Genomic DNA, 21,814 nt, shown 5'->3' with positions numbered 1-21,814 from the left:
TAAAACAAGGAAAATGGCAAATGTTGGAAGGACTATGAGAAAATAGGCAAATTGATGCAGTTGATGAACCTATACATTTTCCCAGTCATTCTAGAAAGGAATTTGGAATTATTTCCCCAATTAATAAACTCTGCCTACATAGCAATATTGCTACTAGGTTGATTACCACAAAATGACAAAAGAAAAAGGAAAATATTTGTAGAAACTCTTTTTGTTGTGACAAAGAACTAGAATCCATTTGGGGAATAGGAATGCAATGGAATATTACTATACTGTAAGAAATCAAGAAAGAGATGATCTCAGAGAAACCTGGGGAAACTTGTATGAAAACAGTGTAAAAATGAAAAATGTTACACGTCTGATCAATCAAGATGATAAAACGTTCATGGGGATGAGTGCTATCCATCTGGGGGCAGAAAGGTGACAGAATAAGAAGAGCGAGAACGTCTTTTGGATATGCAAATGTAGGAATATCTTTTATGATGTGTATACGTTAGGAGGTTTTTCTTTTCTCTTTTTCTTCTCCTCGGAGGACAGGGTATTTGAGAAAAAGGTTTGGTCGTTGAAAAGAATAAAACAATTCTTGCTGCTCTGAAGCATTATTATATAACTGAAGGAGTAAGACTATGCCATTATCTCTTGTGCCTAGTGGAAATGCTTAGCACCTAAAAAGAATGAGGATTTTTCACTAGATTGTTTCAGATGCAAAAAAGCACACAGAAAAAAGGTTTAGCCATCAATGCTTTGTAAAGGTTTTCAGTGGAGACATAAATAGCCACAGCATTCACATTTTTAACTCTTAATGTTTTATTTGCATATATTTTTATTATTCCTACTTAGAAGATACATTTATTGTTCTTCTAGCAGAAAGACACAAGGGCAATGACCTCACATTAATTTGTGGAACCCTGTAAAGTAAATCAGTGAGATACAAAGAAACCGCGTGTAAGATCAATCAACAAAGAAAATGGAGCCCATAATTCCACGGGTGTCTTTTACTTGCCACAAAGTGTCATCATGTTCCCAATGAAACCTGGAAGGTGTCATAAAAAGGAGGATCCTTAGAACAACGTCTAACGCAGGCTGTCTTCATCTAGAACAGTCGGAGTTGCCAGATTTTGACTGTTAGGATGTTCATTCATTTCTTTGGCTTTGTATCTATTTTTTCTTACCCGATCTCTCATCTGTGCCTAAATGGGTATCCGCCATGAGGACTTGTTTCCAATTGTACTAAGTGTCTTTTCCACTGAATATTGCTCCTGCGAAAGCCAAAGGATTCCAGACCAAACACAGTCACTGGGATGGGTGTTCCCAGAGTGCCTTGGGGGGGGGCGGGGCGAAGAACTAGCACTATCAGAAATCCAGGGACACGCTGACGGGCACCAGCGATTCTGAAGGGCCGAGGAAGCCGCCCTCGTTACAGCAGGTCTGAGTGAAGCGTCTTCACGTCCCTGTCGATCACCGACTCTGGCAGGAACCCAACTCGATGCTTTTGCTTGGGCTGCCAATCGGGGTACAGGCACACCCAGGGATGCTCGATTGCTCTCTGCAAGTGAAGACCTTTTTATAGCACGCAGGCTGAAGTGTGCTCTAATCAATCCCCTGGAATAATAGGCTAAGTCTCGCTGAAAATATTTGGACCAAACTGCGCACTAATAGAAAATCAAAGGCGGTTTCTGAACTCTCACAGTGATTGTCAGGCTGGGAAAAACTGAGAAAGAAGCAGCTGGAAGAACGTTACAGGAAAGAAAAAAGAAAAGAAAAATGTTCTGCTGAAATCACACCAAAGTGGCTTCCCAAAAAGTCCATCATTTCTTGAAAAACAAACCCTCGTCACTCGTGAATAATAATAATTTCCTTTTTCCAGGAGGATTCCAGAAGCGATAACAAGCATGATAAGGTTTCATTCAGGCACCCCGCCAAACGCAAAAGAAAACACGTCAATAAGCCGCTATTCGACTTTAAGCAATTCTGCTCACTCATCACGTTAAGGAAGGATCAGGGCGGCGGGAGTGCAGCGAGCCGGAAACACCAAGAATGACGTCACTATGACTTGACTTTCGCCGTGCCACGCGTAGCTTGAGAACGTCCGCCCTGCGGCGCTCTGCACACTAGAAAGCGGAGGATTCTCTCTACGCTGGCACCGACGCGGCCCGGAAGGGGCTCGGCGGCCCAGGGTCCCTTGCAATATTCCGTACCGACAGTGAAGCCTTGGGAGCATGACTGAACCTTCTCCTGAAAGTCTCTGACGGGACACCGAGGGCACTCCGGGCCAGGCGGGCCTCGGCTTCAGTTGGGCAGATCCACGTTCTGAAGCACCAGGCCCACTCGGCTGGGCAGGTACACCTAGGTTTAAAGCGAGAAAGAAACAGTCAGCAGAATCTCCTCACCAGAGCTGACGGAAGCCATTCGACAGGAGGGTTGGCCCCGACACGTCAAGGAATCCGTGTGCCGGCAGGACTCGCCCCGGCTTCCCGCGGCTCTCTGTCCTGAGGAGCCCTGTGGGAAACCCCGCCCTCAGAGCGAGGGAGGCGGTACCCGGCACTTTCCAGGCTTTGCCCCTCGCCCCGATGGCCACGAGAGGGCGCTGCGATCACTCAGAGCACGTAAGGCGCGAAGAGACAAGTGGCAAACGCGCTATCGCGGTCTGAGCACTAGCGGGTGAATTCGAGCTCGCTCCAGCCTGTGCTGCCGGCTCACTAGCTAACCGGGGCGATGGGACAAAGCATGCGGGGAAACGCTTGTGGCCTCCCGAGGGCGTCACTTAGGAACACGGCTCCTAGGGACGAGTTGGAGCTGCCAATGCCGTCCCAGGGATCGCGTGAGCTTCCCACCTTAACTGCAGGCGCCACCCCAAGGCAGTTTTCTAATTAGTCCCAAACTTCACCTCATGAAGTCAGCACACTTTCACCAACACGTCAGCCTTTCCCACGAAGCTCGCTGACATTTACTGCTCCAAACGGCCTCCGTGCCACTGAGCACGTCCGCCTCTGGAGCTCTGCTTTGACTTTGTGGCTGCCTGGGGCTCAGTCGCACATTACGAACTGTCGAGGAGCAGATTAGAAGTTCGATCTTCCTGTCTCCAGTCCAGCATTCTACCTACTTCGTCTGCACGGGATGCGCACTACTCAATTCTTTACTAGCAGCATTTTGGAGGGCCAAATGGGTGATTTTATTGGCATTTTACCCGCTTATCAGTGTAGCTGGGTCATTCCTCAAACGTTTGGAGTCTTACTGGGGGCACTGAGAGGCAGCCAGCATCGCGGTCTCTAGAACAGAACATGCACCGCAGTTCACTCATGGCAAATGCCTCGTTAACTAGCGGGAACCTGACTTTTCTGTGACAAAATCTTGTTTCGTCCTCATTTTGGGCTTTTCCTAATGGTAGGGATTTTCTCCTAATTTCAACACAGGAGAGCTTTAGTCTTCCATAATCCGGAACCAGAAGGCAAGATAAAAAGAAAACAAGGAATTCAGAGACCAGCTAAAATGGCCCAACTGGTTCCAGAGAACTCAGGACTAGGAATGCTCCTCTACCTCCGGAAACAGAGAGGATGGACTCCGGCCGGGGACGAGGCACCGCCACTTTTCTGCACGCTGGCAAAGAGGGAATTTGTTTTGTCTGGTCAGACACACTTGCTGTAAGAGCCTTGCTTTTGTTCTTCCAGTGGCAGGTAGAGTGAGTGGTAGGGTGAGGCAGCTACCGATAAAATGTCAGCAACAGCAAAAGCAGAACGTTGAAAAGGGCCATTGAGCTATTTTTTCTTTTAAAAGTAAACATTAGAGAACAGCATTGAGGCTAGAAAGCAGTAAGAGTAAGAGTTCTGTAGTTTCCCGTACAGCTTTCTTTCTCTTTCCTACTATGTCTGTGGAAATGCCCAATTTGTCTGATGTTCCTTTAAGTTTGGGGCAAAACCCATTAAATACAAGTTTTAAGGAAAGAGAACAGAGCAGCTGACGTTTATTCAATGACATTCAGCATATCCCTATAGCACCAAGTCTTTCCCTAAAGTTTTTGTGATTTGGAGCTTCTAACAATTCACCTCCTTGAAAGAGGCAAAACAAAACAGAATTGATTTGACTATCTGGCATAGGACTAAAACAGATCTGTGCCGGGTAGATTTGGGGGAAACACGCACTATACATTTCAAATGACTGTGTAATCATTGCCACCTAATTTTCAATTAGTGGCATATTTTTTAAGTTATTTTTTGGAAAAGCTTTTAAAAAGTATCTGTGGTAACGAGGCAGCTATGTGGTAAGGCTGACCATTTTGAGAAAAGCGAAAAATTATGACCTGGTTTTCAGTCTATTTAGTGTAGAAATTCTACATGAAATATTTTTATGTTCTGCAAAATTGTATGTTGCTAATATTTTGAAAGAAAAGCCAGGATTTTCAATGAGTTGTACTTTTCCGTGGACAGACAAGCCTATTCGAACTATTCTCATTTTTATGGTTCCTACCCTGGGTTCTTCCCTGTCCAGGATAAGCATGATGATGAGCTCGATTTAGGGGGAAAAAGCGGAAGGCTGTAATAGCCCCAATGTGATAGAGCTGCATCTTTGCCAGACCCGGAACAGAGAACATTACTTACCAATTCAACAGAAGTAGGCTAGCTACATAACTGTCTTTTGAGCACATTAGCAAATACAAGTGTATTTGCCATTTACAGAAATCAACCTTAGAAGGACCTTTTTTATATTTTCTTTAGAATTTAGGCTCACTAATCTAGTAAATTCCACTCGAATTTCCTTACCTTCAAATTGCTGACTGAAATAAAATTCAGCAAGTCCTGCCATACTCACTCCCAATCTTCTCTCATCACTGGAATTCATTTTTTAAAATTAATTTGAAAATAAAATATTTACAAACATCACCACATCCATTTTATTTTTGTAGGTCTTTAGTAGGATGACCAGGATGAAAGATCTTTCATTTATGGCATATGAGAATCAGTTGAAGGACTTTAGCTCAGAAAAGGGCACACTTAGGAGAGACAAAATAGCTGCCGTCAAGAATGTGAGGGGCTACTTTTTTTTAAACCCCTGCCCTCCACCTTGGAATCAATACTACGTACTGGTTCCAAGGCAGAAGGATGGTAAAGGCTAGGCCATGGGGGTTAAGTGACTTGCCCAGGGTCACCCAGCTGGGAAGTGCCTGAGGCCAGATTTGAACCTAGGACTTCCCATCTCTAGGTTTGGTTCTCAATCCCCTGAGCCACCCAGCTGCCCCCAGGGAAGGGTGATCCTAGAAAAGGATTTTAATTGTTCTGTTTTTCACAGGGAGGCATAATGAATGGAAGTTGCAAAATTTAAGTTTGAAAAGCAGAAAAAGCTGTTTTAGGAATAAAAGTATTATTCCTTCCAGTCATTTACAAGCAGAGGCAGAATGTAAACATTGCAGACATTGCAGAGGGGTTTCCTATGGTGAGAAGGGAATTCCCTCTGGGGAGACAAGGCAGGTTAATCTCCCCAAACCTTCCACTGGGGAGATTTCAACAGCCCTCTCCCAATAGTCACAGGGGGGGACTGTGAGCAGGGACTTCCCTTCCCTTTGTTCTGATGTCATCAAGCAGCATTTACCCCTCAGATGTGCAGGGACAGACCAGAGAAAGGATGGGAAGCTCCGGTTCGTGGGTGGAGAGAACTGCTTATGAAGGCAAGCCAGAGGCTCGCGGGCTCGCTCTTCTAACTAGAGATTGGACCTCAAGGAGCTTTGGCTGCTGGAGAGCTTCGATCCATCCGAAGGGCAATCCGGGTCCTTAGCTGGGCACCTCTCCACCTCTTTCCTACGTTTGCCTCTCTTTACTCTCACTACTTGGACGTAATCAAGCTTCGAGCAACCTTATGATGTCATTTTATTTGTTACACTGCCCAGGTGGAGAGGGAGGCTTTCTGAAGCTGCTGCCAGCGCTGAGATTCTGCGACATCGAGAGGTCGGGCTTGGCCACTGGATAGAAGTCATGAGGGAAGTGAGTGTGCCATTCAGTGTGGCTCAGAGGTCTAGACTCAACTGTAAACTCAGGAAAGCATCCTCTGGGCTACGAGGATCTGTGTCCAGAGCAGCACCACCACAAACAATATCCGGGACTAGAAGAAGTCTGTGACTCCTGATCTATGTTAGGGATGGGAAGAGCCAGAACCAGATTCAACTGTGCAAGTGTTTGTTACGCAGCCTCTGCCCAACAGGTCACTGCGGATCTAGCGGATCAAAAGGCACCATTTTGGGGGGTTCTTTACCTGGCCTAGCAGTGACTTCTTTTAACCCAAGTGGCATAAACCATACACAACTGATGAGACAGTGAAGTATGCTTTGACTTGAGGTAGTTCTAAGGGAACATACAAGGGCAGCAAAACCCATCTTGTTCCGTGTTAAACAAAGGAACCAAGACTGAGAGAGGTTCCTGTTCTAGATAAAGAACTTGTGACTTTAGGCAATTGCTTAACTTCTTGGCCCATGATTCTAGTCGCGCTGGTCATAAGAAAGTGGATCACTGAATGTTTTAGGTACAGCAAGGCTCAAGCCTCATCACTGAGTTTATATCACACATTAGCAACAGAAAGGAGGAAAATGGGTAAGAGGGCATCAACTACATTTATAGACCCGGGGTTAAAGCTTTGAAAGGATGCAATAGAATGGAGTTTTCTTTTGAAACTGCAACCTGTTTTCAGGGATCAGGCACTGGGAAGTTTGTTCAGTCCAATAGATGAGACTGAAACCAGCAGCCCACAGGACATGGAATGAGGGTGCGGCTGGGGAGGGAGGAAGCCTCACGCAGATGAAATGCTGCCGTTTGTAACCTTGCCAGGGACGGGGAACCCTCCGACTGGGTACCAGGATAAAATGATGTCCCTAAGATTTTACCGCAGCAAAGGGGATAAGAACAAGCTTAAAGCACTCTGTTCATTGTTGGTTTTCTGTCAAGGGGGCCTCGGGATCAGGTTTTTGTTCACACAGAACTTCAGTACTCGGCTACAAACAATCAACAACTCTATCCAGTGGCTCATCAGAGATCCCTGCACGCGGGCTCTGCCAGAGCCCCATAATGTTAAATGGGGGTCATTCACGGAATTGTGTGGCTAGGACAATAGCGCGATGGTTCCTGGTGATCCCATGACTGCTCACATTTTCATTCCGCAGGCCTCCTGTTGTCACCACAGCAATGGGGCGGTGATGCACCCGGGAACTTCTGGACTCCTTCATAAGGCCGCTGGCTCCCGTTCTGGGCTGCTCTAGAGTCCAGGTAGGCCGAAGAAGGGCTCTCCCCGGCACGTCAGTCCCTCACTAAGGCTGGCGCTGCAGCTGGAGCTCCGAGATGCGCACGCTAACCAGCACTGCTGCTTTGCAAGCCGCTCCGGCTCTGCGGCGGGCCTTCTGTGAACAGACACGGATCGGGGCAGCGCGGCCCCAGGGAAGGTGCACAGCATACACGGGCCCTCCAGCCCTGGCGTACGTTTGGGACCAACGGAAAACAAGAATGGAGGGCCTGTACCGGCTGGTGCCGCAGCCACCAAGGCCAGCCCTGCTGGTCGGCAGCAGACCCTGCGGATCCCCGAGCCGGCACATGACATTCTCCGCGAGGCCGCACTCATTAGCGCGCCTGCAACGCCACCGAAGTGGAGAAGCGAAGCTGGTCGCTTTCGGACGCAGTAGAAGCGTCTGCAAGGCTCGCCATCAGGACGGACGGCCCAAGTGTGAGGAAAGCAGCAGGAGGCGGGCATGCTCAGGGGATCGGCTGGGTCCGCAGCTACCTTGTGGAGGAGGGGAAAAGCTACTCTGAAGTCCCTCCCCAGCCCCGGGGCTCCTCCCACCTGGAGCCGTTAAAGGCGAGCCGTTCCCTCGGGCACACACTGTCTTTGTCCGGTCTCTGCCTCACCAGGCTCCGCCCCTCCCGGACAGGCTCCTTTCCCGCTGCTGTATTCAAAGGAAGCACCTTCTGTTGCTGCTGCTAAGGATGGCTTACTTGGACTCAAATGGGGGCAATAAAGGGCCCAGGAAGTGGACCATGAAGAGGCACCTTCAGACACACATCTCCGTCCCCAGTGGCTCCAAAGGCCGGCATCAAACGCCTCCCGCTGTCGGTCCCTTTGACTTCTCTCCGCCCGAAAAGGTGGCACAACGCAGGCCACTGGAGCAATGCGGCCCCTGCTCCGGGGAGGGCTTCTTCGCACCTTTCGCTTCTACGCCACACGACCAACTTCTTCCTGCTTGTCTCCAAATGCTGATGACACCTCAGAGTCTTCCGAAAGGGAAGATGCAGATGCGATGCTTATTAAGGGGATGAGCTTCTCATCGGATTTCATTCAGTTCTGCCACCTCCTTGACCAGGAGCCCCTTCAGATCTAAAATAGAGACCTTCCAGATCCAGAATTCGAGTCCTGCCAACAGTAGTGCCCCCCAGACCATGCGCCCATTTCTAGCCAGACCTCAGCCATCAGCCAGAAAACCTGTGAAGACACAACCTGTCAACTACTTTTTCAAAGGTTCCCGGTTCTACTTCCTGAGCCGCCATAACTTCTTAAGATCCAGGAAAAGAAAGTTCTCCACACCGAAGTCTTTAGCACTGTTAGATGGTTCAACCACAGAAATGGATACCATCAAAGAAACGGCACCCTGCTAAGGATAATGAGACCTTTGGGCCTGATTTGTGGGTGAAAGCTCCCATTCGAATGGGAGCTCCTGGAGGGAAGGCACTTTCTTGCTTAGGTATGTATCCCTAGGACTTACCTGAGTATATTCATATGTTTAATAAACACCTTAAATGAATGCAATGAATTGGCTTTTCAACCTCTTGTACAATTAATGCAATCAATAAGTTTTCAGGGGATTAAAACCTAAGAGAGAAAAGAAAAGACTTAGAATATTTAAAAAGAAAAAGCCCAAAGCACACCCATTTTGCTGTCAATTTAATAAACCCTGGATTCTTAGCCTGAGGTCTTGAGGAGAGACTTGAGGGGCTCCCCAGACTTGGAGAGGAAAAAATATTTATTCATTTAATCATTATTCCAATATCACTGATTTCCTTTGCAATGAAATATAGACCATGTTTGTATATTTAAAAACATTATTTTGAGGAGTCCATAGGTTTCACTAGATTGCCAAAAAGCTGCATGACACCAAAAAGGGTCAAAGACTCCTAAGCCCCAGAACAAATATATTGTGAGGGCAAGGGGAAGGGAAGTCACTAGGCTATTTTCCTCTCCCACAACAACTTCATGTCTTGAAGTTTAAAGTCTGAATTTAGTTTTCATTTCCGTTTTTGTTGTTCCTTCTGGCGAAGAACTATAGATGCTTTCAATCACTGCTTTTTGGGGGTAGGGTGCTATTCAAAAGTTTGGTCACTTTGTCATATTGTTTCCTGTATTATAATATTCTGATTCTTCTCAGATTTCTAGGATCCTTAAGCTCCACGTGCATCCTGTTTTTTAAATCCCATTGATTTGCACAGAACGTACACTTTTTAAATCCAGTGGCTTATTTTTTTTTATCTCTTCTAACTTTTCTCCACGTTTACACTTTGTATTCCAAGTTTGTATTCTGTCTCACAGCTTCTGCTTCTTTGGGATGATCATCCATCATACATTTGCATGTTCCTGCTTTCTTATTTATTCTTCAATTCTCTTTTCAAAAACGTATTTTCTAACCTAAATCCACTGCGAATTTCTTCCCGAGACTTCAACTTTGAATCGGTCTAGACTATCTTCCTATTGTTCCATGACCTCCTGGGTGTCCACAGGTCTGTCATCAGTAGTTTGTTCATTAACTCTGAGTGACTCCACCAGGTAGCATCATTGTTTTCATCACATAATGATATTTATTTGTCTGGATTTCTTTTTGAGGCGTGGTACAGTGGAGAAAGCTTGATTCTGTGTCAAAGACCCAGGTTCTAGCCCTGCCTTGGTCGCTTCCTGTCTTGGTGACTTTGGGCAAGTCCCTTCACTTCCGTGAAGCTCAGAGGTCCCTTCCAGCTCCAGAAGTCTAATCACTTCTTTCTGTACAATTATCTAGGCTCGTCCATCTGTTTCTATATAGGCTTCAGTGTGTTGGGCTTTCAGCTCTTCTTCGCCCTTAGTCAGTATTCTGCCGCTCTTCTTTTCTGGCTCCCTCAGAGAGAGTGAAATGAGGTTCACCTGGACCAGGTCTTTGCAGTGAAAGCGATCCGGCCCGCTGAGCTTCCGCTCACCTTTCTGGCAAGGCAGATTTTGTGCTGCCGCTAGATTTCGGCTCTCACGGGGTCTCTGCCTTGGTTTGGCTCCACCCGGATCCCTTCTGTTTCCTAACATGGCCGGCCAACGTCATAACTGCTGAGTTTTGGCGGATCAGTAAGTTGGAGGCAAAGAGATCGGAGGAAGTTTGGGGAGAGCCGCTGGCATAAGCCGGCCGTATTGCTGAACCCCAAGTCAAAAGTACAGAACTCTGCGTCGGACGTCCGTGAGAGCGCTAAGGACGGGAATTCTCGGGGCTGACAGGTGCTTCGGTGGTGTTTAGATGGAGTGGAAGTGCTTAGTTTGCAGTCAGCGGAGATCCTTTTACGGCCGGTCCCCAAGCCCTTTCGGGCGGGGTTTTGGGATTGCAGGCTTTGTTCCGCCGCTTCCCTGGACGTCCCCATTTCTACTCTGAGCGCAGCGCCAGTTCCAGAGTTTCTGTCAGGCCACGATGTGGCCGCCTGGAGGCTCTTGGAGAATCGAGAGTTTCGTTTTTGTCTGACTCGGCCATCCACGCAGGGCCGTCCGACGGTCATCTCAAAGCCATCTTGACGTTCTAATACTTTCCCAGGATTCAGCCTCATTCGTCATGGCCAATCTCGGTCTCTCACGGTCGCTGCACGGGTGATCTGGGCTGGAATTGGGCCGGGGAGCGGGTGGGAGGGTGAGAAGGGAACGAAGCTTTCACAGCTGCGGAGGGAGCCCTCAGTCCCACAGCAATGATGGGGACTCACAAACCAAAGTCTTCAGAATGACAAAAGGGCCTCCCTGTCCCTAATCACAGAGGAAAGGCCTCCGGAAGCCGAGAGCGGCCGTCGTCTGGTCACCAAGGACAAGCAGACGCTTTTAGGCTCTTCATTCGAAAACGACGAACCTTGTCCGCTAGAAGAGGAGCAGAGAGCACGGAGGTTTAGACGCGAGGGCAGAAGGACACGCCAGTGAAGCTGTTCTCGGCTTTTATCCCAGAAGTTTACATGATTATCCACGTCCTTCCCAACCCCAGAACACCCGACATACGTATTATCCACATGTAAAAAGAGTCGTTTGAGGAAGTGGCGGAGCAGAATAGGGAACTCAAGTTTATGCACACTTAACAGAGGCTCACGTCATACGCTGTCAAATAATTCCACATTTTACAGGTTGTGGAGAAAAACGGTATTAGCATAAACAATGTTAGGGAGCTGCTACTTACACGGGCCAACGTGGGTTTCTGGACGACTCAGTTTACCCTTCCTTTCGAGAAATCCCAGGCCAAGCACCCCTGTTTTGCTTTGAATGTTAAACATCTTTTTTCTTTTGACGGCTTTTGGATGAAGGTTTTCCTCTCACGAAGCCCGGATTCTTCGTCTGACCTTTGCCTGTGATTTGCTGCGGCTGACGCTCCTTCACGCCCTGGTGGCTGGCCGCAGAGTTTCACAAACCTTGAATGATCCAAGACCACAGGGACTCCCGATTTCCTTTCCTTTTGGCAGAAAGCCTCTGGTGGTGTGTCCTCCGGGGTCTGACTGTGACGACCAAATACTGAAACCTCGTCCCTGTTCCTAAGTGGCTCCTCCGACTCCAGTCCTTCTGGGTTGTTTCCGAGCTAACAGACGGACCGTCAGAAGGACGGAGGGACTCGTTTATGGCTCCCTAGGACAGCCACACGAAGCAGGACGTGTCCACAAGTTAATACTTTACTCCCAAATACTGCATGCTAAGAAAATACGACCCCTTCCCGGGACTAAATCTTCAACGCGTCACATGCCAAACCAGCTCGTTGTGGTTGCTGGCCCCTTCGCCATCCCTCTGACGGACACTTGCGAAAAGAACACTTACCAAAAGAGAGCAGGGCCGGCCATGATGTCCAAAGGGCTCAGAAATGAAGTCGGTGTTATGGTCCAGCCTCTGGTGTCCTCCGTACCTCCCCTCGTCAGTGTCCAGGACAATTTTGAATGTAGACTGTATTAAGGAATTCATAGTAACATGAATGCCCTCCCCGGCCACCCTCTACTCGGTGTCACCTCCATCTCTCAGGGGCAGCCAGGCGTGCCGGACATTCATTTGGAAGCCCGAAGAACCTGAGGGCAAACGGCCTCTGCGACAGCAGCCTGGCCCCGGGGAAGTCACTGAGCCTCACAGACCGTCCTTCTCACAGAGCCCTGTAGAAGATGCTCACAAGGCTGATGGGAGAAGATGAAGTAACTGCCCGTAACATCTGGCCGCTACAGTAAGGCCACTCGCCATTTTAAGGATGACGTGCACTCCACACAGGACGGGAAGATACCAAGACAAAACCCAAACTGCCTTGCCTCGAGGGCCTCCTATCCCTCCACTTGTCGGCCTATCTGAGAGCCTGTTTTACTCGATTTCCAAAGAATTCAACGGCTACCTGTTACACACACACCTGAGCAACAGGCATCGAAGGACACGTCCTTAGAGCACCTCTCACAGGCGTGTTTCTAGCTTAAGTGGAACGACAGGACTAAACAAGCGCACACAGCATCTGGAGGCGAGGAGTGGGAGTGAATCGTGGCTTTCCCAGGCCGCCGTGTCCAAGGAATAACGTTTGTGGGACTCAGTCTGCTCATTTGTACAATCGTAGGGTTGCTTTAGAGGACCGATGAGGACCTTCCTAGCTCCCCATGTGGACCCACAAGCACACCTCCACAACATGGCCCAATTATATGGTGATAAATATGGCACTCTAGGTGTCATGGAGGAATATTGACAAAAATATGAATTGCCTAGATTAACAAAAGGAGAAATAGAGTACTTAGATAATCCCATATCAGAAAACGAAACTGAACAAGCCATCAAAGAATCCAATAGTTTCTGCTATAAAAATTTGGGTGCTATACCATTTGGTACACACATGTTGAGTATTGATTTTCTTTATTGTCTATCCTGCCGTTTATCAGAATGTCATTACCTTCCCTATCTTTTTAAATCAGATCTATTTTTACTTTAGCTTTGTCAGATATCATGATTGCCACTCCTGCCTTCTTTTTCAGTTGATGCCCAATAGATTGTGCTCCAGCCTTTTACCTTTACCCTGTGTGTGTCTACCTGTCACATGTAAGTTTCTTGTAGACAACATTTGGTTGGATTTTGGTTTCTAATCCACTCTATTTGCTTCCATTTTATGGGTGAGTTTACCCCAAACCCATTCAGAACTATGATTACCACCCATGTATACCCCATCATTTTTATTTTCTCTCCTAGTCCAGCCCTTTCTTCTTTTGTTATCTCCTTCTATGCCAGTGGTTTGCTTTTAATCAGTCCCTCTAATCCCCACCCTTGTTTTACTTCCCTTTCCGACTCCTCCCTTCTTATTCCCCTCTTATTTTTCTTTAGGGTCTATTAAATTCCCTCCCCCCATCTTTCCCTCCTTTTTTGTACTCCCTATCCCATTCCCCACCTTGGTTTTTGTCTCCCAACTTTCATGTAGGGCAAGATAGATTTCAATATCCCAATGGATCTAGATGCCTTTTCCTCAGAGTTAATTCCACTGAGAGTAAGGTTTAAGCATTACCTATTAGAACTCTTCCTTTCCTTCTTCTAATAGGATTCTTCCCCTCTCCCTCCTATGTGCCTCTTTATGTGGTACAGATTATCCTATTTTTCTCATTCTTTCAAGTTTCTCTTGGTGCCATCTTCTATTCCCCCCTTTTCTTTTTTTGCATATCATCTTAAATGACTTAGTACCTCAACCTCTACCTGTGAATAATTCTTCTAATTACTCTAATCATGAATACAAGAAAAAAGTTAATTAGGGCTGAACATAAAAAAATCTCAAACCCAGAATAGAGAGAATAAATGAACCCATGAGAACTGATGAGAATACCAAGTCAGATAATATAAGGAAAGAAAAGGAGAATTCAGGACAGAACCTAAGTGGACACACAGTTTATTCTAAGACATAAATGAAGATCTAGCAAATAAAACTCAGAAAGACTGGTCAGAGAGGTGGGAGGAATCAAGAGTAAGCAGTCATAAAAACCTGGAGAACACGTTTAATATTCTCCTCCCCCACCCCCCATCTTTAACAACTCTCATCAGATCCTAGCAGTTAAACTTTGTGGAAAAAGCCTCTCCATCTTTTATCTGGCTTCTTACCTCATCATTCAACTGAAACACCTCTTACCAAAGTTGCTAATAATGTCTTAATCAATATATCTAATGCCTGTTTCTCAACTTTAATCCTTCTTGACCACTGTAGCAGTCCACCCTAGCTATGGGCAAGGGGAACAGTTGGTATGTGCAGATGGCCTTAAAAGAGAGCATGCTCAGTCTTGAGCATGCTCAGTATTGCACATGGCTGGGAAGGCCTCTGACCCTTGACCCCAGTTTCTCCCAGGTTAGGCAGGAAAACAGGTTTCTTTGTTCTCGCCTGGTTAAGAGAAACCACACCTACGCCTTGTCATTAACCAATGACATCCCTAGGGTCATCCCTATGTACTACGTAGCAAAGTGTATAAGTAGCCCAGCAAGCTCCGCCTCGCTCTCTCCTTCTCTTTCAGGCTACCTGATGGCTGTCCTTGCAGGAGCTTGGCCTCTGGCCAAGCTCCATCTTTAATCTTTCTCTGTTCATCTCTCTGACCTGTATTGTACTGGTAAAAGCCTTCGGAATGGTCCTTTGATCAGAGCTTGGCTGTGGCTCATTGATAATTAATAAAGACTCATTCCTGCCACCTCATATCTCTACTTCGACTCCGTCATCCCCCTCATGGTATCTAAAACTTCTATCCTGTCTCTATCTTCCTACCTTGAAGCTTCTCTCCCCTCTGAGAGAGCTACAACCACTCTTCAGCATGTGACACCACTGACCATCTGTTTCCCCTGGGAAAGAATCTGTATATAAGGAAGAGATTGAAATTTAGTGAAGGGAGGTGACATGCTACGGGGGGAAATTTTATTTGGGAGGACTGGGATTAAGGTTGCATGTAGAGAGATTACTTTTAGCAAGAAGGTCTAACTCTTCATCAGAAATTACAGTAAAGGAGGAAATGTGAGATGAAAGAAAAGAGAGCTTTCAGCAAATGGCTTCATTTTTTTTTCAGTAATATATGAAGCAAGATCCTCAGTTGGGAGGGTAAGGGAAAGAGGTCTTGTGGGAGGCTTAATGAGAAAAAGAGATAGCTAAATTAAAATAAAAAAGTAAAAGGTTAAAAACTCTGACTGAAAGACAAGGATACCTGGACCTCTTCCAAAAGGTAGAGTGTGCACCTGGAAACTGATGTAGTTCAGTAAAGTCTCTGACTTAGGGATGAATCCTTAATGTATTTTACTTATATATTTATATGACTGCGGTAATTTGTTAGGATGAAAGAAACCTTAGAAGAAAAATGAATACAGAAATGAATACAGAACAAATGCAAAGAATATTGTTAAGTAAAATATTTCAATGACTTCAATATATTCTCTATGTAATAATGTATAAAAGTCAGAAAAGAGATGCTCTTTTTGTGGTGGCAAATAATTGGAAGCTCAGAGAGTAACCCATTAATTAAGGAACGACTGAAAAAGTTAGAGTATATGAATGAAATGGAATACTATTGTTCGCAAGAAATGATGAAGGGGTTGGTTTCAGAAAAAGACCAGGAAGACTTGTATGAACTGATGCAAAGTGAAGTGAAAAGAACCAGGAGAACAATTTAGAAAATAAGAATAATAATGTAAAGAAAAACAATTTTGAAAGACTTAGAAATACTGATCAATACATTCAGCAATCAAAGTTCCAGAGGACTCATGATGAAACATGCTACCCATTCCCAGACAGATATGATGAATTTGCAGTTCAACTGGATATACCCAATATGAGAATTTGTTTTGTCTAAATGTACATAATCGTAACAGCTTTTGTTTTTCTTGCTTTTTAAATGGTGGGGGAAATAGGAGAGAGAAAATATAGATCTGAATGTTTTTAATTGAATTTTTTTAAAAAGAAAAACACAATAGGAACTTTGGAGAGAGTACAGTCTAACAGAAGCTTTTCATTTTTATGTTACCTAACTTGGTATTTTATTTATTACCAATGAGAATACATTGTTATAGTTCTACACCATCTCATGAAGATTTTTCCCTTTATTTTATAAATATGTCTAAATTACCCCTGTTTATTGTCATGAACCACAGAGAGGAGCATAAACAATGACTTTTAGTTGCTCTCTCTGGTCTCTTTCCAAACCTAGCACTAGCAAAGACTGTTGATAAGTTGTTGTATATTTTATGAATGTAGGGGAATGTGTCCCTTAGGCATTTCACTCTTTGCTTCTATGTTCTACAGTATACATTAAATTTAATAATTCAGCAATGCTGCCTAAAGCTTTGACATATTTAATGGTTCTTTAAAAAACTATTTATAGTAATGTGATGTTTATGACTAAATTAATTTTAGTAAGATTAATTAAGTTTATTTGTTAATCCAGCCATTAAAAAATCCCATTTCTTACAGTATAGATGAGGAACATTTATGGAGAAACATGAAAATTATTTAATTTAAATCTTATACTATGGATGAAAAAATGTATTTTTAAAAATGCCATTAATTCAAATGTCCTTAAGAAAAATGTATCATTTTAAAATGTGTAGTTTACATAAAAACTTTTTTAAAAAGAAATCTGCATCTTTATTTAAGTGCTAAATGAGAACTGTTTATGAATGCTGTCTTCATTAAAATTTTAAATGACAACTACACGTTTTAATTAAAGACAGAACAAAAGTATATTTCCATTATAGTCAAGGAGGACCTTATTTCATTTGCAAAGGGTTTAGAATATGAACTTTGATTTGAGACTGAAATAAACCCTGATTCCTATTAGATGTCATGATTAGAATATTTTTGAACAAGCATGAACTAATGAAACCAACGAAGATACTGTAATTATATATCACAGTCATTAATAGATGACAGTGTTCTTTTGTATAAATGATTAGTTAACTATTAGGCATGTTAAAGTAAAAATGTCACTAAAATTATAACAATTTACAAATGACAACAGGTTTGCAATGTGGCTTTGTTTTGAAAAAGCGCTAACAAAAGTTTTAATCAATATTTTTGACTATTTGAATTTTTGTTTGAACAGATGGTTATGAGATTTTAACTGCCCCAATATAAACCATTTGACTTGTGGTTTCTCAAATATTATCAAAGATTTACTTTTTTTTCTTTTACCATTTTACTTAATTTTGTTGATGCACACACATCCAAAAGAATTCTAAGACACCGGATCCAAACAATTAAATTGCTAATTTGATAAAGTAATTTCTAAATTTTAAAAAGCATGATTTATATAGAATTCTTAAAAATATCTCATTTTTCTGCCTAGTCTTCAAAGGAGGTCAAAATAACTCCATCAAAGAAAAAAAAAACATTATATACTTCTTCTGGAATCACAATTTCAACCATGAATATTTTTCCCCTTTCACAATATTACCTACATATTCTTAGTGAATTCAATTAGATTTAGTTTCTGGTAAAGCATTATTTGAGCCCTAATTCATATAAATAACTGCTAAGTGCATACATCTAAGTAAAAAAGAAAATACAATAAAAAAGAAAAGAAAAAACAGAAAAGTGTTAAAAGTCTAAAAAGAATAAATGATCACTATTAGAAAAGCTTTGCAGAGCCCAAGCCAAGACAACTAAGCAGGATCAGAAAAACCTTGGGTTCACAGGACCTATTCTATTTCTTTCCTATTGTATTTTTAGTTGCATATTTGCCTTGGCCAACTCCTCCTTTGGCATCCTTGTTTCCATTTCATTTCTGGTTGCCTTTTTGCTGATAAGATTCTAAACACCATTAATGGCACATTTTTAACATGTATATGTTTTAAAGTCAAATGGATTGCAACTTCAGCTTTTTCAAGGCCAATTGCGATATGAATCTATCAAAAACTAGCACACAGCACCTAGGGAATTCTCAGTGTTCTGGGTGAGTCCCCCTGCACCTTTCATATTTTTCTACTAATTCAGTTCCTTGGTCTTCATTTCTTTCATGTTTAAAAATCTTTCCATTAACCTTTAAATAAGTGTCAGATCCAAATTTGGTATTCTTTCTTTTCCTTTTTTCTCATACTGTTCTCTGGAGTTCGTTTTCGGTTATAATTATAACTTCTCACTCAATCTATGACGTGTAGTTTGTGCTTTTCAGAATATCTTCTCTCCTCTTAATTGAAAAATCAATGCAATATCCAAGCACTTTCATGCTATAGCTAAGCAAGAACTTTCCTAGACGATGATAACTTAAGAAGTTAAGTATTTTAGATACATCTCAATTGAAGGGAATAATCTTAAAAAATTTATACAAACCAAAGAAGGAATTTCACTGCTTCATAAATTCAAAGCATTTTCCTTGTCCATTCAAATGGTGACTCTGTGATCATTTTTCTTTCTTCTCTGATAAAGTATTTGGTAATGTGTGGAATAAAATGTTGTGCATTATTCCCCAATATAGATTGATCAGTATTAGTCATCATAGCCTGGCAACTTCCTATAGAAAAATAGTGAAGCTAGGAGCCCTCCCCTAAAAGATATCAAGCTCTTCTTCTTGAAGAATAAAAGAAACGCCCCCCCTAAGCAGTTCGTGCATATCTGCATGTATATATCCTACGGGAAGAAGTTTAGAGGTGATCCTAGGAGAGAAATCTCACCACTCACAAGTCATAATCTCGGCTCAGCCTAAGTGCCCAACGTAGCAACGCCATAGCCTGAGAAACGTGTCCAAGAGTGTCCACTAAAACAGTGCAAACCTGAAGTGGTGGGAAGAGTAAGGAGGGCAGAAGAAGGAAGGTAGAATAAGATACACACGATGGGAAAGTAGAGAGAGCGCTGTGTGGGGTCCCTATGAAATCTCAGCCAACCTAGGCAGCAATGCCTCCTGTCTCTGAGATCCCCACTGTGGAGCCACACACACAATCTCTCTCCCTATCCCCCCACCTTGTCAGGATCCTGGCTATGCCCTGGCCCCCACCTCGTGAGCATACTGCTCCTACCTAGGCAGTGTTGCCTCCCCTCTGCCCTTGCCCCCTCACCCTGGGTAAGGATGATAACAAGGAAGTAGAGAAGCTGGCTTGAGAAAGCGTTTCAAACAGAGCTGAGGCCGAGGATCGGTTTCAAATCTAATGGTTTTCCTGTGACAGAGGCCCTCTGGGTGTGACAGTTGGCAAAGTCAGACTCTCTCAGTTTTGGGAGCGGGTAACGTTCTCTCTCTGTCTCTGTCTCTGTCTCTGTCTCTGTCTCTGTCTCTGTCTCTGTCTGTCTGAAGTAGAAGGAAAGGAGGGAAAGGCCTGAAGGAGCTAAGTGTTTTCCTTTATCAACTTGGGAAACACTATTGCTGTTTTTATAGACTGTCTTAACTCTGAGAAGACCAAAGAAAAACCTGGCCTTTGGTTTGAACTCTGAGTCTGCCAAGGCTCAGAGTCCTAACTTGGTTCTGGCTGAGGCTCAACCAGCTAGCCTTTGTTACTTTTATGACTTGGAAATGAAGTTAAGAATGATAAGGATAATAGTGTTAGTTTATTTAGAATAGTAAAATTTTAGATTAGTCAGATCAGGAAGGATCAGTGGAGCCTGTGGAAACATGAGAAGCGGTAAGAGGTTCCTTGTGGAACCGAGGGGTTTTATTTGGGTGGAGTTAGAAATCCTTTTTTATCCTTATATTTTCAATAACTATTTTATTTTTATATAATAAGAGTCTCTTTAGCATCCTTGCATCTGGCCCTGAAGAGAAGTTCACTTATGAGCTTTACTTCATTGATATAAACTGAAGACACTTTGTAAGCACAGCAAGCAGAGTATCTAAATCAGTTTATAAATCAATAATCAATTTATTGCTTTATTATTTTTACAGTTTTCATTATTATTTTTATACCCGTGAGGGTGATGTTTAGGCCCAGACAGTGTTCTTTACTCTATGCCCCACACCCCACACCTCCAAATAAAGCCACATGTACTCTGCGAGCATCAAGTTTCCTGCCTGCTCATTAGAGTGATTTTGGGGGTACAAGCCTCCCCAGAATTTCACTCCACACAGTAACAAAAGACCACTCAAGAAGATTAAGTTTATCAATGGCTTTTGCTCAGATCTGTTAATGACTATACAAAGTCTGAGCATTAATTTTCTCAAAACTTGGAAAACTTAATATTTTTCAGTTTTGAGTAATCTTTACCATTTTTAAGAATTTTTTTAATCCATGTATCATCATTTTAATGTCTCAGCCACTTCATTTTTTAAATAAAGAAGACAGAAGTTCATACCCTCACAATGCCATTATTTGCTGTCCTTAAAAGAAACAAAAGTGACCCTAAACCCAATTCTTAAGTAGGCAAGCTTTCTTTTTATCCATTCTAACCTATGGTGGATTCCACATGGTATACTTGCATAGTTCCTTCTCCTTCAGCTCTACTGATTTTTTTACCCTTCTTCTCCTATACATCTTAAATCTTTAGAGTTAAATTTAGATAATATTGGGAATTCTAATTTAAGATTCTTGTTCATATCTAGCTCGATTCATTCATGTAAGTAGCTAATTATGGGCAAAAATCTTAAATTATAATTCTCAAAAGTATCTAAATTTAAATCCAAAGATTTAAAATAGTCTGATGGTATATCTGATAGATACACAAAAATCTGCCAGAGGGATTGAAGTCAGATTTATTATAGTAGTAGAATAAGACTAACCAATCTTGTAAAACTCATTCCATACTCATGTCATTTAGGTCTCCTAAAACTCTAGTATTTTAAAATGGGAATGAGGAAATTAGGGAAGGAATAAAACTATGTCTTAATGATGTAAAAACGTTTGCCTAAATCACTCAATGTCAAGCATGTAGGATGGCTGGACTTTTAAAACTAGAATGAGAGAATATTATGATACCATTGGGACAGAATAAAACTGTATACTATGTTAACGCCCACGCTTCTCTTCTTAAAGGGAACCAGCCCTACTCTTCTTGTAGCACAGATATTATGAACCCTTCTGATAACCCAAATATTAGCAGAACCAATAGGTTAAGTCGTTCACTTCCTTCTTATCCATTTGGAAATATCCTCCATGACTCCTGACGGTTTGGTTCGGGCAAATCCGCTCACCAAACAGGGGCCTCCATGTCAATTTCTCAAATGAGGGGCCGGCACAGACAACTTCTCATCTCGGATCACTCGCCAGCTGCTCTTTGGAGTCGCTGGTTCTTCCTCTGGCAGCCCCCACCCAACCACGTCTCCCCACTTTTACTTCCACGTTTCCTCACATTCCTCGCTCAAGGCTCTTATATATGCCTGGATAAACGTAATAACCCCCAGACTGGCAGCCCTACCTGCAAGCCCTCTCCACTGGAAGACGCCGATAGCGCTCCAACGTTCAGTACTGCGAGAGTAGACACAGCCTAGTCAGAACTGATGCTAGAAAGACTTGAGTGCAAATCTGACCTCAGACACTGGCTGTCTCGCCAGCCTCCGTGTCTTCGTCGGTAGCATGAGCCAGAGAAGGGCTCTGGATAAGGACCAGGGTCAGACAGATAGTCCTTTCAGTACAAGCTTTGCTTGGGGCCAATGCAGGGGGGTGGGGCAGGCCCAGAGCGCCCTCATCTCCTAGTGGCCAAGGGACGGGGCGTGGCATCTCGGAG

The 21,814-nt window shown here is 43.7% G+C and overlaps 1 protein-coding gene and 1 long non-coding RNA gene across 3 annotated transcripts in view; one reads left to right on the top strand and one right to left on the bottom strand.

Annotated features, from left to right (window-relative positions):
* Nucleotides 1-783: 783 nt before the first annotated feature.
* GBE1 (1,4-alpha-glucan branching enzyme 1) overlaps nucleotides 784-21,814 on the bottom strand; it is a 237,011-nt gene continuing 215,980 nt past the window's right edge. Inside the window, exons 15-16 of one of the 2 annotated variants that reach the window (XM_007500737.3) lie at nucleotides 12,025-12,142; nucleotides 784-2,346 (exon numbers count right to left, since the gene is read on the bottom strand). In XM_007500737.3, the coding sequence (XP_007500799.3) occupies nucleotides 2,290-2,346; nucleotides 12,025-12,142 (175 nt within the window). In that variant the 3' untranslated portion in view covers nucleotides 784-2,289. Of the gene's footprint in view, nucleotides 2,347-11,599; nucleotides 12,143-21,814 lie in introns of those variants that run through there. The other variant, XM_056807229.1, reaches the window with a different exon arrangement.
* LOC130455807 (uncharacterized) lies at nucleotides 2,345-8,772 on the top strand. The gene is made up of 2 exons (XR_008913955.1): nucleotides 2,345-3,641; nucleotides 5,879-8,772. It is a non-coding gene; the product is annotated as an uncharacterized LOC130455807 (long non-coding RNA).

The sequence above is a fragment of the Monodelphis domestica genome, chromosome 8 (genome assembly GCF_027887165.1).
Source record: "Monodelphis domestica isolate mMonDom1 chromosome 8, mMonDom1.pri, whole genome shotgun sequence".
In the NCBI taxonomy this organism is placed as follows: Eukaryota; Metazoa; Chordata; class Mammalia; order Didelphimorphia; family Didelphidae; genus Monodelphis; species Monodelphis domestica.
This window is presented reverse-complemented; position numbering and strand designations above follow the sequence as displayed.